Source organism: Seriola aureovittata, chromosome 15 (genome assembly GCF_021018895.1).
Source record: "Seriola aureovittata isolate HTS-2021-v1 ecotype China chromosome 15, ASM2101889v1, whole genome shotgun sequence".
Lineage (NCBI taxonomy): Eukaryota > Metazoa > Chordata > Actinopteri > Carangiformes > Carangidae > Seriola > Seriola aureovittata.
Genome location: NC_079378.1, coordinates 15,679,010 through 15,693,533, shown reverse-complemented (window position 1 = coordinate 15,693,533; position 14,524 = coordinate 15,679,010). Strand labels below are relative to the sequence as shown.

The 14,524-nt window shown below is 40.1% G+C and overlaps 1 protein-coding gene across 1 annotated transcript in view; it reads right to left on the bottom strand.

Annotated features, from left to right (window-relative positions):
• The window catches only part of LOC130182286 (disks large homolog 4), a 74,470-nt gene extending 69,006 nt beyond the window's left edge, over positions 1-5,464 (bottom strand). Inside the window, exon 1 of the mRNA XM_056397090.1 lies at positions 4,685-5,464. Within this exon, the coding sequence (XP_056253065.1) occupies positions 4,685-4,714 (30 nt within the window). The 5' untranslated portion in view covers positions 4,715-5,464. The remainder of the gene's footprint in view (positions 1-4,684) is intronic.
• Positions 5,465-14,524: the final 9,060 nt, after the last annotated feature.

The following is a 14,524-nucleotide window of genomic DNA, read 5'->3' as shown; positions in this document are numbered from 1 at the left end:
CCCAATCGAACTCAGAAGAGTGGCTGAGTCATCAGCCAAATCAAGTTCAACTCAGTTCGTGTTGCATAATTTTGGGACCACAAGGAGCAGCTATGAAGATAGACAGAGATGACTATTTGAATGGAGAATTTGATATCAAGAAGAGTGTGCCACATGCGACTTTGTTGGTGTCGGAGGAATATGAGCAATATGTGGATGATATTATTATATGTAAGGCTTCAAAGCCTAGAACCGTTAGAGAGATGTTGACGTTGCTTGGTATTGCTGGATATTCCTCAGCATGGATAGAGGATTATGCTAGTTTAACAGGGCCTTTGAGAGCTATGATTAAAGATACTGGTAATGTTCAACTACATTGTAATCTTTGTTGGACACAGGATGGTCCTTTGGCATTTGAAACGATCAAACAGAGATTGCAAGAGGCTCCAGCGCTAGCGCTTCCAGATTACACTAAGAATTTCTTGTTGTATGTGTCCACTTCTACTGGGGGTAAATATGCATGTGCCGTACTTTGTCAGTCAACAGGTACGGGAACAAGTCCTCAACCTATTTCATATTATTCTACTGCATATTCAGATGTAGAATTGGGATTACTGCTGTGCTAAAGAGCAATGGTGGGAGTGTCTTTGATGTACGATAAGGCATCATCAGTCACTATGGGTTATCCAGGGACAATACTTACCCATTATAGTCTCAGAAATCTTTTGAACTATGGCAAATACACATTGACCATGCCTAGGCTTAGAGACTATCATAGGCTCTTAGAGCAGGAAGATGTAACTGTAGTGAGATGTGCTACGGTGAATCCAGCTGAGAATTTGCCAACTCCAGAGGATGGTGAACTGCATGATTGTGTTCAGGAAGCTGAGAAATACTCAAGCCTTAGATCTGATTTACAAGCCCTCCCATTGCGTGAGGCGGACTTGGAATATTGGACAGATGGTTCTTGTTATCGTGTGGGTGATAAAATGTTCAGATCCGATACATTATCGACACTACATTGAAGAGTCGACGCTGCTGAGGAGCTGCAGTGTGATATATTCTTATGTTTTCACTTATATATATTTGTATGAGTAATACTTAACTCTTATACTGTTTTCTTTGTATCAATTGTTTGTAGAATGATGTTTTCTGATATTGAGTAAATATATTGGGACTTCAGATGTTTTTTTTCTTAACGCCTAGGGAAATTGGGGACTAGGCAGGGAAAGGTCCATTGGAAGGTGCGACGGGATGACTGGACTGAATTTGGACAGTGTTTTGATTTTATTTTCTGAGGTTTCCATATATATCTGCTTAAATTGTAGTCTACACAAATTGTAACAAATAATTAAAGTTCCTCTTTTAATTGATCTGGAGTACCGTGAGTGGTCGCCTAGGCAGAGGGGCGGTGGGAGAATTTTCCTGTCTAGAGTGTATGATGGAAATTTCAGGAAAGATGGCTGTCAGACAGGTTTTTTGCTCTCACACTCCATAAAGATATTGTTCAAATTAAAAGTATGCTGTAGAAAGCATATGTAGGAGGAATTGTTATCTTTATCATAATTGTATTCATGTATATTTTATTCTTTTGTTTTTCGAGACTCTGTGTAGTCTCGAAGGGGGGAAATATGTTGTGTCCCAGCTGCTATGTGAGTTAGGGATAGGAGTGTTTTTAGGAGGAGACCCTAGGTGAAAGGTCAGGTGCCATAAGCAGGTGAGCACCCCTCCCTCTCCTTTCTTTCAGACATTCCTAAAAGCTGACATCTGTTCTAAATAAAGGATGTATGGTATATTTTATCTTCATATAGAATGACCATGTTTGGGCATAAATGTTGGCTCTGTGCCTCTATAGGTTATTAGGAATTAGCTATGTCATGAATATGTATCTAGAGGTTACCCAGCCTATAAATTGTTTGGTTTTGGGGAAAAACGGGAGGAGATTCTTTTTGGCTTTGGATCCTCTCACAGGCAGTTTTGACGCTTGTCAAAAGATGCTGTGCTTTCTTGTAATAAACCTTTTTATATACAACTGAGCCGGTGTCTGCAGAGATTCCTTCATCATCTTCACATCATCGCTACGGAAGAAACTACAGTAGCATTATAAAAGAAACAGAAATACTTAGTTACTTTAAATGCCTCAAGGATTAAAACTCAAATAATACCAACTTCCTCTTTAGTCTAGAGGAGCTTGCTCCAAATCCTCTTCACTTTTTCTCACAGAATTGCACTAATTTTGCCTCAGTTGTTTTCAGATGAGGCCCATTCATTGCTTTCACTGGAAATTCAGGTTTTAAGTAGTTTGCCAACAAAATACTCAACACAGTGGCTCACTGGGGAAGCCATTTAAGTCTTAAAGATGGCTGGGAGAAGCTTGTGTTGTCTTATATTGCCTGAGCTGCTATTGCTCAAACTAAAAGCATCATTAAGGACTATGCTGCTTCGGTTCAACTTTGCGTGCTGTACTCAGTGTTACCCGATATTTGTCACTCACCGGCTCACTGTGGCTTCACCCACACAGCAAAACTTTGTGCACAGACCCGCACGGGGAAGCAACATTGTTTACATAACCTGTTCTACAGTACGTGGGTGTCAGGGAACAGCTCACCCAGGGAGCTGCTCACCCATCATCTGCTACATGATGGCAAACCACACTCCTCACCTGCATTGCAGCCAACCTCCATTAAAGTTTAATAACTCACATTTAAAGGAATACAACAAGTTTTGGCAAATCTGACCTGTGATCCAGGTCAATTTGCTCAGTGGAAAGACAGGTGAATCTCCACCTCTTATGCAAATCTCTTGTTGATATGCAAATTTAATTTACTTAACAATGGTGGACACCAAAATATTTGAAGAGTGGTTGATGGTTGTTGGGGGAAATGGTATCAAATCATCTCATTGGTCAGTCAGAGACCACTGACTGCTTTGCCACCCAGTCAGTGCATTCTTTTACACACTTTGTGCACTAACTTTTCCTTTTATAAACTGACCATCTGTCTCACAATCTCTTGGCAATACCCATGTTTTCTTTGCCAGCTTTACAGTAAATCTTTTCTCACTTTGATAGCGATGCAGGATTCTGGAACAAGTTTGGTGAAATATCCACTGTTACCAACTGTGGTCTTTCACTTGCAGTGTTTTTTTTTTTTTTTTTTTTTCTTCAGGCTAGCTCAGTGAGTCACACTCAAGGCAAATAGGATGCATGAGGGACTGATGTTCCACGCGTACAGAGCGATACCTTGACATTTTCATTTTTGTTTTTTTTTCTCGCAAAGAATTTGTCACACTGCAATGTGTTGGGTAACAAAAATAGGCTAACCAACATGCAGTTATCAGCTTGAAAGTTAGCTCAATAGAGGAAGATGTGACATCAAGTGCTTGCTTTTATTTCTATTTATATTGTAGAAACAAAGATGTATTTGATGTAAACCACCACAGTGTGAAGTGTGGTTTCCCTGCTCATCTGACTGCACCTACTAATCTATGTTTAACTGACCAATAATCTCTGTTGCCAAGGAAACTGAGAGGTTGATAAGCAAATGAATGTAATGTGCCACAGTGAAGCACAAATTTATGTAATACATCTGAAAGGGCCAGTTGCACTCACTACAAAACTCACTGAGTCCAAGTAAAAATTTTCAAATGATCACCACCTTCGCACAGCTTTAAGAGTAGCCGTGTGTGTGTGTGTGTGTGTGTGTGTGTGTGTGTGTGTGTGTGTGTGTGTGTGTGTGTGTGTGTGTGTGTGTGTGTGTGTGTGTGTGTGTGTATTTGTGTTTCCCACTTTTGTCATCACTTCCTGCCAGAAGCTGCATTCAGGTGCAGCTGCTACAGTATATTGTTCACCTGTTTTTGAATCTGTATGTGAGTAAGTACATCCACCAGGGTTTTTGAAGGTCTAGGACAGATTGTAGACGTCTGAACAAACAGGGTCTGACCCCAGAGTGGGTCTTGAGTCGGACTACATTAGAGCCATTTCATTTTTCATTTTATTAGCCAATTTCACGACTAGGGCTGCCTCCATGGAGCGGCGGGCTGAGCGCTGACGCTGAGCACATGTGTATGATATAACACATCGCTCATATCCTGTATGTGAGAGGCAGATGTGTGTAGATGCACAGTGGGTAGCTCTAACGTGTGTCTACGGTCGAGGTTCAGATAATCCAGCTGAAAATATGAGGGGATGAGCATGCGGAGTGCCCTCCCATGGTCTCTCCCTGACATATTCTGCAGCTCCGGCATGACACAAAGCCCCGCACAGGCAACCCTAGCGCCGGATCTCTCCCGCTTTTACTACATCCTCGCAGGTCAGCCAGCCCCTGTTTTGTACACTCACAAAGCATGACACAGAGTAGAAGCTGCAGAGAGAGTGGGAGAGAGGGTCATCCAGAGAAGGAGATATCAAAGTGTTCTGTCTCTACATCACTCAGGTAGCCCAGCTCACCCTGGGGTTTTTCAGAAATATACAAATGCCAAGAAGATTTCAAAGATAGGAAGGTTTTTGTGTCTCACACAAAAAGAATCGGCATGTAGATGGCATACTTTTAAAATCGAGAGATAACACAAAGATGAGTGCTTCCTTCTACTCTGTGTTCAGATACAGTTGTGGCACCTCTCACTCTTTCTCACACACACACACACACACACACACACACACACACACACACACAGAGCCAGAGTAATGAACAACAGATAGGCTTACCTTTGTAGTCACAATGCAGAGGCAGTCCATGGTACTTAGAACAAAATATTGGGGTGTATCTCAACCCCCCCAACCCCCCACGACAGAGGGCTGAGACCCCACACCCCTCTCCCCAGCCTGCCCCACTCCTGCGCTCTCACTCTCGTCCTGCCTTTCCCCCCTTTTCTCTCCTTCCGTGAATCTCTTCTTTGACTAACTGAACCAGCGAGGGAAAGAGAGGATGGAGGGAGGGGGAAACATGAAAAGGGAGGGGGAGGGCCACAGGGAAATAGAGAGAGTGAGCAAAGAAAAGAGAGAGGAGAGGAGAGGAGAGAGGGTGGTCTCGGAATTTAGTATGAGAGAGAAAGAGCGGAGAAAAGGGAAGGTGAGATTATATTATCCGTTTTTTTTTTTTTTTCAAGGCGAGAGCGAAACAGCGGAAAAGAAAGAGAAATGATGGAATGAATATGAAAGGAAATGGAGGAAGGGGAGGATGGAGATGGAAAACAGAGGTGGTGGGGATTAAAAAAAAGGGGGGTTCACACTGTGGAAAGAAAGGGAAAAAGAGAAACAGAGAATAAGACAGCAAAACAGCAGAGGATGGAGAGGAAGAAGTGAGGGAGGGGACAGTCAAGGAGAGAGAAAAGGAGAGGGAGAGTGGGTGAGTGCGTGTGTGCGTGTGTGTGTGTGTGTGAAGACAGAAGGAATTAGACCGAAAGAAAATGTGTTGAGGAGGAGAGTGTGAATTACATATGCATCACAGAAAAAGAAAACACGAAGCTCAGCAAGAGTGACTTGAAGAAGACCAAAAAGGAAGAAAAGACAGGAACGGGAGTTCACATTAACCGGATGAAGTAATGAGATTGAAAATGCGTGAAGGTTTTTCTGCTTGTTGTAGCACTCTGCAGCTGTTGCCTTAGCAATGGTGCAGTTGTTGCCATGGCAATAGGGAGGCTTGTTGTTGTCATATGGTCACCGTTGTAGTGCTGAGGACTGAGTGAGAAACTCTGCATTGGATTTACACATTTGTGCATCAAAATCTGTATGTGTGCCAGTGTATGTGTGTATGTACGTGTGCATTTGTGCTTGTGTCCGTGTGTGTCATTTTAAATAGAGTAATATAGAGCAGAGAACCATGAAGGACAGTCAGATTTAAATAAGTAATCACCAGAAATTATCCACTGGATTATTTCAATATTAGCACATGGCCACATAATTCACAAAGTGATTATTACAATTCCAGAAACATTCAAAATTATCATGACTTCTACTGCCTTTTATCATCCAGTTAAATATTTTGTATAGCTTTAATAAAATGGTGTAAAAATGTATGCGCTCATTTCAGTTGTACACTCTGCCTTTAAGACTGTGGACCGTACCACTCAGGGTTGTGTAAGGGGGAATATGTGCTTCATGTGTCTTTGCATCATCAGTTCTATAATTGTACAAATCCACCCCTCACCCCACCTCATCCCCACTCGCTGGTTCCCCACAATGCCGGAGCAATGGTGCAGCAATAAAGCAATTCTAAATGATGAACACACATTTATTCCCCAGGGTGATGAGTAGAGCTTTGATCGAAATGTAAAGTGCAGTACAACAAACACAGACAGACCACAGATGGCCACAGTTGCAGTCAGGGTTTCGCAAATGTCAAGCTCTGTAATTAAAGGCAAGGACGGGCTACGTTAATTACTCCACTTTTACTCTGTTCCATACCTGTTAGTCTACACCCTAGTTAACTTCTGTTTTTTCTGGCACCTGATCATCAGCTTTTGACTCATATCAAACTGATTAACAACTAACTTAACTTGTTAGAAGCAAGACAGCGGCTTAATGTGACATTAGTTTAATGAGATATCCAGCAGAGATTCTCACAGAGGTAGTTAAAGCAATATTTCACACCATATAACATTTAGTAACTCCCACTAGCCTTTGATGCCTTCCGACCACTCTATTTATAATACCTTTGAAGACTAAGGGACCGTAACCAAGGTTTTTTTTCTGAGAAGATTGATCTTTTTAGAGATTACTTTTGTCTGTTTTCAATTATGAATAGAGAGAGAAAATTATGTGATTGCAGAGAATCCATTAACAGGACCAGATGATATTTATCTCGCAGGAAGCTAGTGTTTAGAATGTGCATTTTTGTACTTTCAAATACATAAATACTTAATAAAAGGCAATACGCAAAGCAAGTCATGTTAAATATGTGCCACAGCTTCTCTACTAACATATGATATTCAGTAGAAGTGGAAACTAAAACTAAACTAAACTTCACAGACAACATTTAACAAACAAGGTTTGAATGAAACACTAAAAAAACTGTAGAAACTGTACTCTGAAGACATATTTTTAAAATGATACAATACGATTTAATTGTCATTACTTGTTTATTTGAGTGTTAGTGTTGACCACAACTCATTTTATTACAGTGGCAATCATGAGCTTTGAAGTGGCAGTTTAATTTTCCTTTGAGTGGTGAGTACTCTTCAAAAGACATGTCTTTTCTTTTGTATTTGCATAAATATTTGTTTGTAAAAGATGTAGGGCTGCAAATCACAAGTATAATGACAACAGATTCCCATCACAAGCAGAGCTAGAACAACTGGTGTTGATGTATATTAGCTGATAAGTAACAAGAAATCACAAACGTCAAAGGTCAAACTACATTTGAAGTTATTTAGAAACAGTGTCACTACATTGATTGTCTACTCGTGTCCTGACTGATTTTTCAACTGTAAAATGTCAAACTTATTATGTATCTTGGTCACAATTCTTAAAAAAAAAAAAAAAATCAAGGGAGCTGTATAATTTATGTTCAAAAAGATCAGATTTTTAATCACCCAAAGCCCAAGGTTGTTATCTGCTGAATGCTCATTTTCTTGTACAGTTTCTAACATGCTTCCTGTGGAAGTGATGGGGGGGACAAAATCCATTGTTTTCATTCGGTGCAAAAAATGTACTGGTATCCCAAAGTTTATTGTATATTAACATGCAGTTTAATAGAGTTAATCAAATCAAGTGGGTATCTTCCACACTTGAGGTGTCTTTGTGTTTCCCCTGACAGTGTTTTGTTGCTGAGCTACAGTGGAGGGAAAGAAAGGAATGAATTTCATACGAAAACAAGAGGAGGATACTCACTTGATTTGTCTAACACAGACTGCTTAAACCTTATATTATAGACCCATAACTCTCATATCATCTTATGAGATAGAGTTTGGAGTGTATTTTTGGACAGAACAAGGACTTTATCCTACATCACTTACACTGAAAGCACATTATGGGATCTCCTCATGGCCGCCATGAAGAGCAAAAACTGTCTGAATGTACATATCAGCACGTGAGTATTGTTTTAAGACTTTTAAAATCGTTCTTAGTGAATTTATCTGTGTATCAACTAACCAGTCAATCAGCTGCTTCAGAAATAAAAAATAATAATCTCTCAATGCTGGATGTGCTCTGTTGTACTGCACCAGTCTTGACTAGGTGCAAGAAGAATTGGGTTCACAAAAATAGCTGTAAATGTCATAGATAATTAAGTGTATCCACTTATCACATCTGTGATGATTTGAAGTTTCTGTTCATTTAGTTGTTCATTTGTACAGTAGCACTTGATGTGCCTGCAGTCTGCACAGCTGACTTATTTTGACAGTTTTGGCAGCTTCCTCCTCCACTGCTAAACTTATAAACTGAAATGAAATATCTCTCACATTCAGACACAAAACAAAATATAAACAAAATCTGTGAGGAAAGGTGTCTGTATATGAAGGAGAAAACATTTTCTGTGTATTTCATGTTATGTCTGTGTAAATATTTTAGTGGGAAACTGGGAGCAAATCATGTTTATGAGAATGCATTAGTAATTAATGTAAGCATGTGTGCCAGTATGTATGTATGTTAGGTAATCTAGCGAGTATGGCAGCTGCTTATGTACATTTTGAGGTATTAAGTGGTAAATATGAGAATTTTTATACATGTCAGGGATTGTTTGAGTTACGGACTATATACATACTATACGCACACGTTTTCTCTCAGTAGATCATCCTATTACGGCTGACCTGTATACAGGATTATATAATTCTGCTCTCGAGTGAGCAAGCAGCTCTGCACTCACATTCCCTTAACCAAAACTTGAGTATTCTCACATTCTCAAAGTTATGATGTATATATGTATATAGCTAAGACAATGAGTTAAAGGAAAACAGCCTGATATTGATGATAATTATGTAAATTAGGAAAAATTGTACATCTTAAGCAGAAAAACCTTTCATTGTCCCTACAAACACCCACACATGCACACAGGCGCACACACAGGCACACACACTTACACATGCACATGCTGTTAAAAATATATCATGGTAGAAGTAGCAAAGAGAAAAACCTCTCCCTGTGGACGAGCTTGAATACTGAGAGCATTTCCACTGATGTACATTCACAAGCCACCATTATAATAATCCTGTCTAATACTTGAAAAGCACTCACCCATAAATATGCAGTCTCCATCCTCCTGTGCCGCTTTGCTTAAAGACTATAGTCTTTGGGATCTATGGTGTGCCTCTGACCAAAAAGTAGGCCAAGGACAAGGGCTGGTCATCCAAGCAGGCTAAACCCAAGCAGAACATCCAGATCATGGGGCTGCTGACTGAAAAGTGGCCAGATTTATCTTTAGCGGGGGCTAATGGCACAATTCTCATTGGAGGTGCTGAATTCAAATTACTGTGTATTATTTATGTAACTGCTGTGATAACTTTTTGATAAGTCAGGAAGTAATCCTTACTGAAAGAAGTACTATTTTTTACTTCAAAATAAACATTTTAATCAAGAATATCTAAAGGTGTTCTTTACTATATCTTGTTTTCAGTGAAAGAATGCAGGCATATACTGCACAACTAATTGCTGTCAGTGTTATATTGCAGTATACATATTGACAATATTACTGGTCTTTTTGGCTTCTCTCTAGCAGAAACTCCCTCTCCCTGGTCCAAAAATATTCAGCCGGCATAAAACCTGAGAGACCATTTCTGAGTTGTCAAGGACAAGAGACGCCCACAGGTGTCTGCACACTCGCTTAAGGAAGTGTCACTTTTTTTGGGTGTTGTTTAGGGCCATCTTTGTGAAGAAGATTTTGGCAGCTGCTAGCAGGGCCTGCTGGCTCTCAGTTTTGCTGCATGGATGTCACTGCGGCTTCCCTGAAGTAAACTATCCTTAGTGCAGGTGATGAGTGCAATGTACCATGTGCGAGCTCCTCAGGAAACAGGCTGCACTTTGGTTTGTGGGATTTTTGTGTGTCCCAAGGCAGATGTTCACCGATTTGGCTGGTGTAAGTAACATTTGTTTTCTGAAGGATATGAAGGAAAATATCCCACCAGATTGCGTTTGCATGGTCTGTGTGCTTGTGTGGAAGCAGGCCTTTTGGAGTTGTTAGACGCTTACAGCAGTGGAGCTATACACCTGCTAAGCTTCATCCGAGGTGATAATGGGAGCCTAAGTGTAAAATTAGCCACTCACAACAACCAAAAAGATGTGCATTATACTATATACTCTTTACTCACAGGTCTTTTAAAACATAATGTTCCCTTATTTCTTTGTCTGCCACTTCTGATATTTTGAAAAATGAAAAATAATTTGTGGAGGATGAATTTGAAGAAGGTTTACTGTGAAAAGAATCGCACCCCAGCTTTGGAGCTCAGGGTTGAATTTACAAATTGTTAAGACATGTCCATTACAAAATGTGCAATAAATATGAGTCATTTTATTAAGGGTTTAACGCTAAAAAAACTCAGCTAATCTCGTCCATCAGGACTGTGTGAGTGTGGTGATCAGATCTGACTGGTAGTGGCCTGGCAACATCAACAAACACCCCACCGACTGTCATCACACTTTCATTCAAATATCGCCCTTTTAAGGGCACAGTATAAATGTCTTTTGTTTCCCCAGCTCACACTGCCTACATGTCCCAGCATGCATCACACGTTAGTGGTGAGTCAGTTGTGAGTACTCAAATTCTTTTGAATGGCTTTTTGGTGCTAATAAAAGAAATAGAGCTTAACATTCCTTTACATCTTTCAGGGCATGTTCTCATAAAGTGACGCCAACGTGTGTGTGCTTTGTATTATCCACCCATTGAGTTGGGTTCATGAAAAGCCACTTCATCGCCATGTTTTCCATTTGGTCATAGTCTGACTAAGTCATTCAAAAGAATAAGTCTTCATCATTGTGGCTAGCGCTGCTTCTGCTGCCAGGCCGGCATGAGCGGCAGCCTGAACCTCATCTCGTCTTTGTTGCATTTACTTGCTTTGACTCTGGCAACATGTTATACGATGGAAAATATTCCATAATGTTCTCTTGCACAGACAAATGGAGAAGTTGTCTGACTTTCCAAAAGGCTGTTCTGAAGTCAGACTGCACTGTGATACCACCAGGCGGAGAGAAAATGAAACTCAAACCCTCCCTGGGTGGTGGAAGTAAGCCAGGCTGCTACAGAGAACTCTGGCAAAGTGTTGTGGGCGTTACACACATGCCGGCACCATCACTAATACATGAAAGTCAGACTGAAAATTGCTGAAACGACCATTTAAGTTTTAAGTTCTTTGCTGATTACATCTAAGTGTCAAATACTTTAAATGCAAAGATAAAGCAGACAAAACAATTATACATGTATTCACTGTTTGCAGCCAGATAGACATCTCAGTAAACAGTGCGCTCATTTTAGCTACCTCACCACTGCACTACTGTATAATTAGCCACCTCACCCCCAGTTGTCAGTGCATGCTGCCTGCTTTGCTGACAGCCAGGTGAGGTGGCATTTGGCACACTGATAAAGCAAAACCAGACACACACACAGACAAGGTACTTCCCTGACTAACACTATCCTAGCTAGCTCTCTAGCTTGCAGTAACCTTTCCTTGCTGATTATTCCCACCAACCTACAGCTTGCTAATTAATAAGCAGCAAGGGAATTCCAAGGTTGCTAATGCATTCACTTGTCCACTGCAGCATGTAATGATATAGCTCACATTCATCCCCCTAGCGTATCAGCATGAGTAACAGAGCTGGTGGTAGGAGTTGAGTTGTTTGTTCAGTTCTAAAGCCTTTAATGTTTGCATGTTAATCGGAAAATACACTACATTTGGCAATAGAAATCTGTCTGGGATTATATAACCTTGTGGGGAAAATGTATGCATTAAAAGTTGATGCAGGCAGCTGGAAAGCATTAATTATACCCACAAAGGTGGGCTAGATGTGAGTGGTATGATGCACTTAGCATTTATGAAATGGCATTCTTTCAGATAGATGGACAGATGAAAAAATTTAACAGAAGGTGAAGCTCAATTATAAAAAAAATTGGTCAGAAGTTGCATTATTCCTATTAAACGCATGTAAGTCAGATTATGTTTCCTGAGGACACACACTAGCTACAGGGGCCTTGTACTTCCTCCTGAGAGTTGACTGGAAGACAGCCACCTTCTCCAAGGCTGCCAGCAGTGGGCTAACAATATTCACCTGGCCAATCACACACTACATGGCAATGTGCCTTGCTCATTTCTCAGCCAAAGATAAAGTCTCACTCTCCCCACTCGGTTTAAGAGTTGTACATCCAAACATTTGTTTTAGGTTAGTGTGGACACACATAATCACATTGTTTCACTACATTGCAGTCATATATCAGACTTTCTTTTTTCAATTTCTCAAAAAAAAGTTTAATCAAAGCTCACTATTACCATGAGTAAAACAAATATTTTACTGCTTTTTGACAGAATAGCAATGACTTTACACTACAAATTACACTGTAATTTACACTAGTCCTAATAAATTTTAATTAATCAGATTGATTATGTACTTTTCAGTCTTGTAGTGCTGGATGGAATTAAAAGAATGTATTTGTGTTCACATCCTTCATTTGTTTCAACTGCTTTTTAATTTATTTAAGTAATTCTGTTAAGTTTCTTTTCCACTAAATAATAGAAATAATATGATGTTTGAAGCTATGAAACACATAAAACAGGTTGAAATATTTTCAGCCTTCATACTCAAAATGACAGTTAAAAGGCCCTGTCAGATGTTACCTAACATTGAGTCATGGGTGAAAAAGAAAATCTGATATCTTATTACATGGAGTTGAACACCATCTCCTGGTAACATTCTGTACTACAAGAAATCTGCCTCAATTTTACATACAGAAAAACTATTTACTAATTGTCACTTTATTTTTCACTTAAATTTTTACTGTTGCTCCTGTTGAGAAAACAACGCTACAGGTATGAACAGATATTACTGGGAGTGTGATGGTGGCGTCACATTATGGTAAATTTGAACATCTAAGAGGAATAAGACATTGTGACATGTCACAGTAGGTGTAATTAATAAAATTAATGATGGCCGAATTTATCTGCTTCAATTTCAGGGTCCTTGTGTTGTCAATACTTCTCAATGTCACCCTGTCATGACTTACTGGGACACTTATATATATTTCCTTCTATGACAAGTCAAAGTGTCTGCAGTGAAAACTGACTTTTCGCTCCAAACATCGTCTTCAGTGATGTTTGGGATGTTCTGGGGGGTGTACACCACTTCCCGCTGATGTATGACAGATGGGTGCTGCCAGCAGTGAACAGGATTTTAGTTATTAGAGTAAAGCATGTGGCTGCAATGTCTGGAACTCATAACAAATTGAAAACAACAAAAAAGAAAAGAAAAGAAAGAGCAGTGAAACTGTACTTATACTACAGTGAAGACCTGTGGAAAAACAGTCAGTAGTGTCTTTATTAACTGCAGTGTGCCTCTTTGCTTGTTCACCACCCGCTGTTACGTCACACATGCCACTGTAACTCAGCCGGAGGCTATAGGTACCACTTTAAGGTATTCAGCTCTTAAAATGACTGACAGGGATTAGGGCTTGAACTATTACAGCTGAGGGGGAGGAAAGCGAGTCTAATAATACACTTACTGCCTTAAAGGGGAAAAAAAATCATATTATATCTTCAGGACCATAGCATTACTGACACTCTGGTTAGTTAATGTATGAATACCAAGTTAAAAGCAACACTGGTGAAAGATGTGCTGTCGTGTTGTAAGCTCCAGCACTGCATATTTGTATCTTGTGTATCCATCATCCAGGAGGCATCACCATTGTACTCAGTGAATGAGGCCATTGAATAATTTCAAGATGCAAATATAAAACAATAGTGGTCAGGTTTTTTGGTAGGAGTATGTGCAGAAATAGAAAACAGTCCTTCTTTCAAAGCACCAAGCAGTTAACAGCAGGACAAATGGGAAGATGTCAAAGTCTGAGCTTTGAATTGCTCTGACATTCCTTCTTGTGCCCACTACCACCTGCCACGGCTTTGACAGGTCTTGGCCAAGCTTCTGACAGAGTAGTTATTGAAGGATGAATGTCCTTGCCTCCTAGGGAGAAGCAAAATTGCTGAGACACTTTTTCCCGCCAACACCTGGAATTTGCTCTCTTGAAAAACAGCCGTGTTGAGCTGATGAGCTTCCCAAGGCCTTTGGAGGAGCCAACTTCAGCCCTGCACCGGGGCACTTGTCATCATCAGGTCATCCATGAAAAGCTCTAAGAGGGCTGTTGAAAGACAGACATGGTCAGAAGGGCTTATGGCGTTCCACTTACTGGCGTGATTTACATATTGATAGAAAGGCTGAAGACGATGACTCAAATGGTGTCTCCTGTGGAAAATCCTCTGCACACACCGTAACTTCATCCAGTTATGGTTTTTGCACTGCAGACTTTCTAAACTCATAGGAACAACTGGTTAACATTAATATTGGCAAGTCATATCATTTACAACTGTGAATGAATACAAATAAGGCACAATAAGCCTTTTTTTTTTTTTTTTAAAA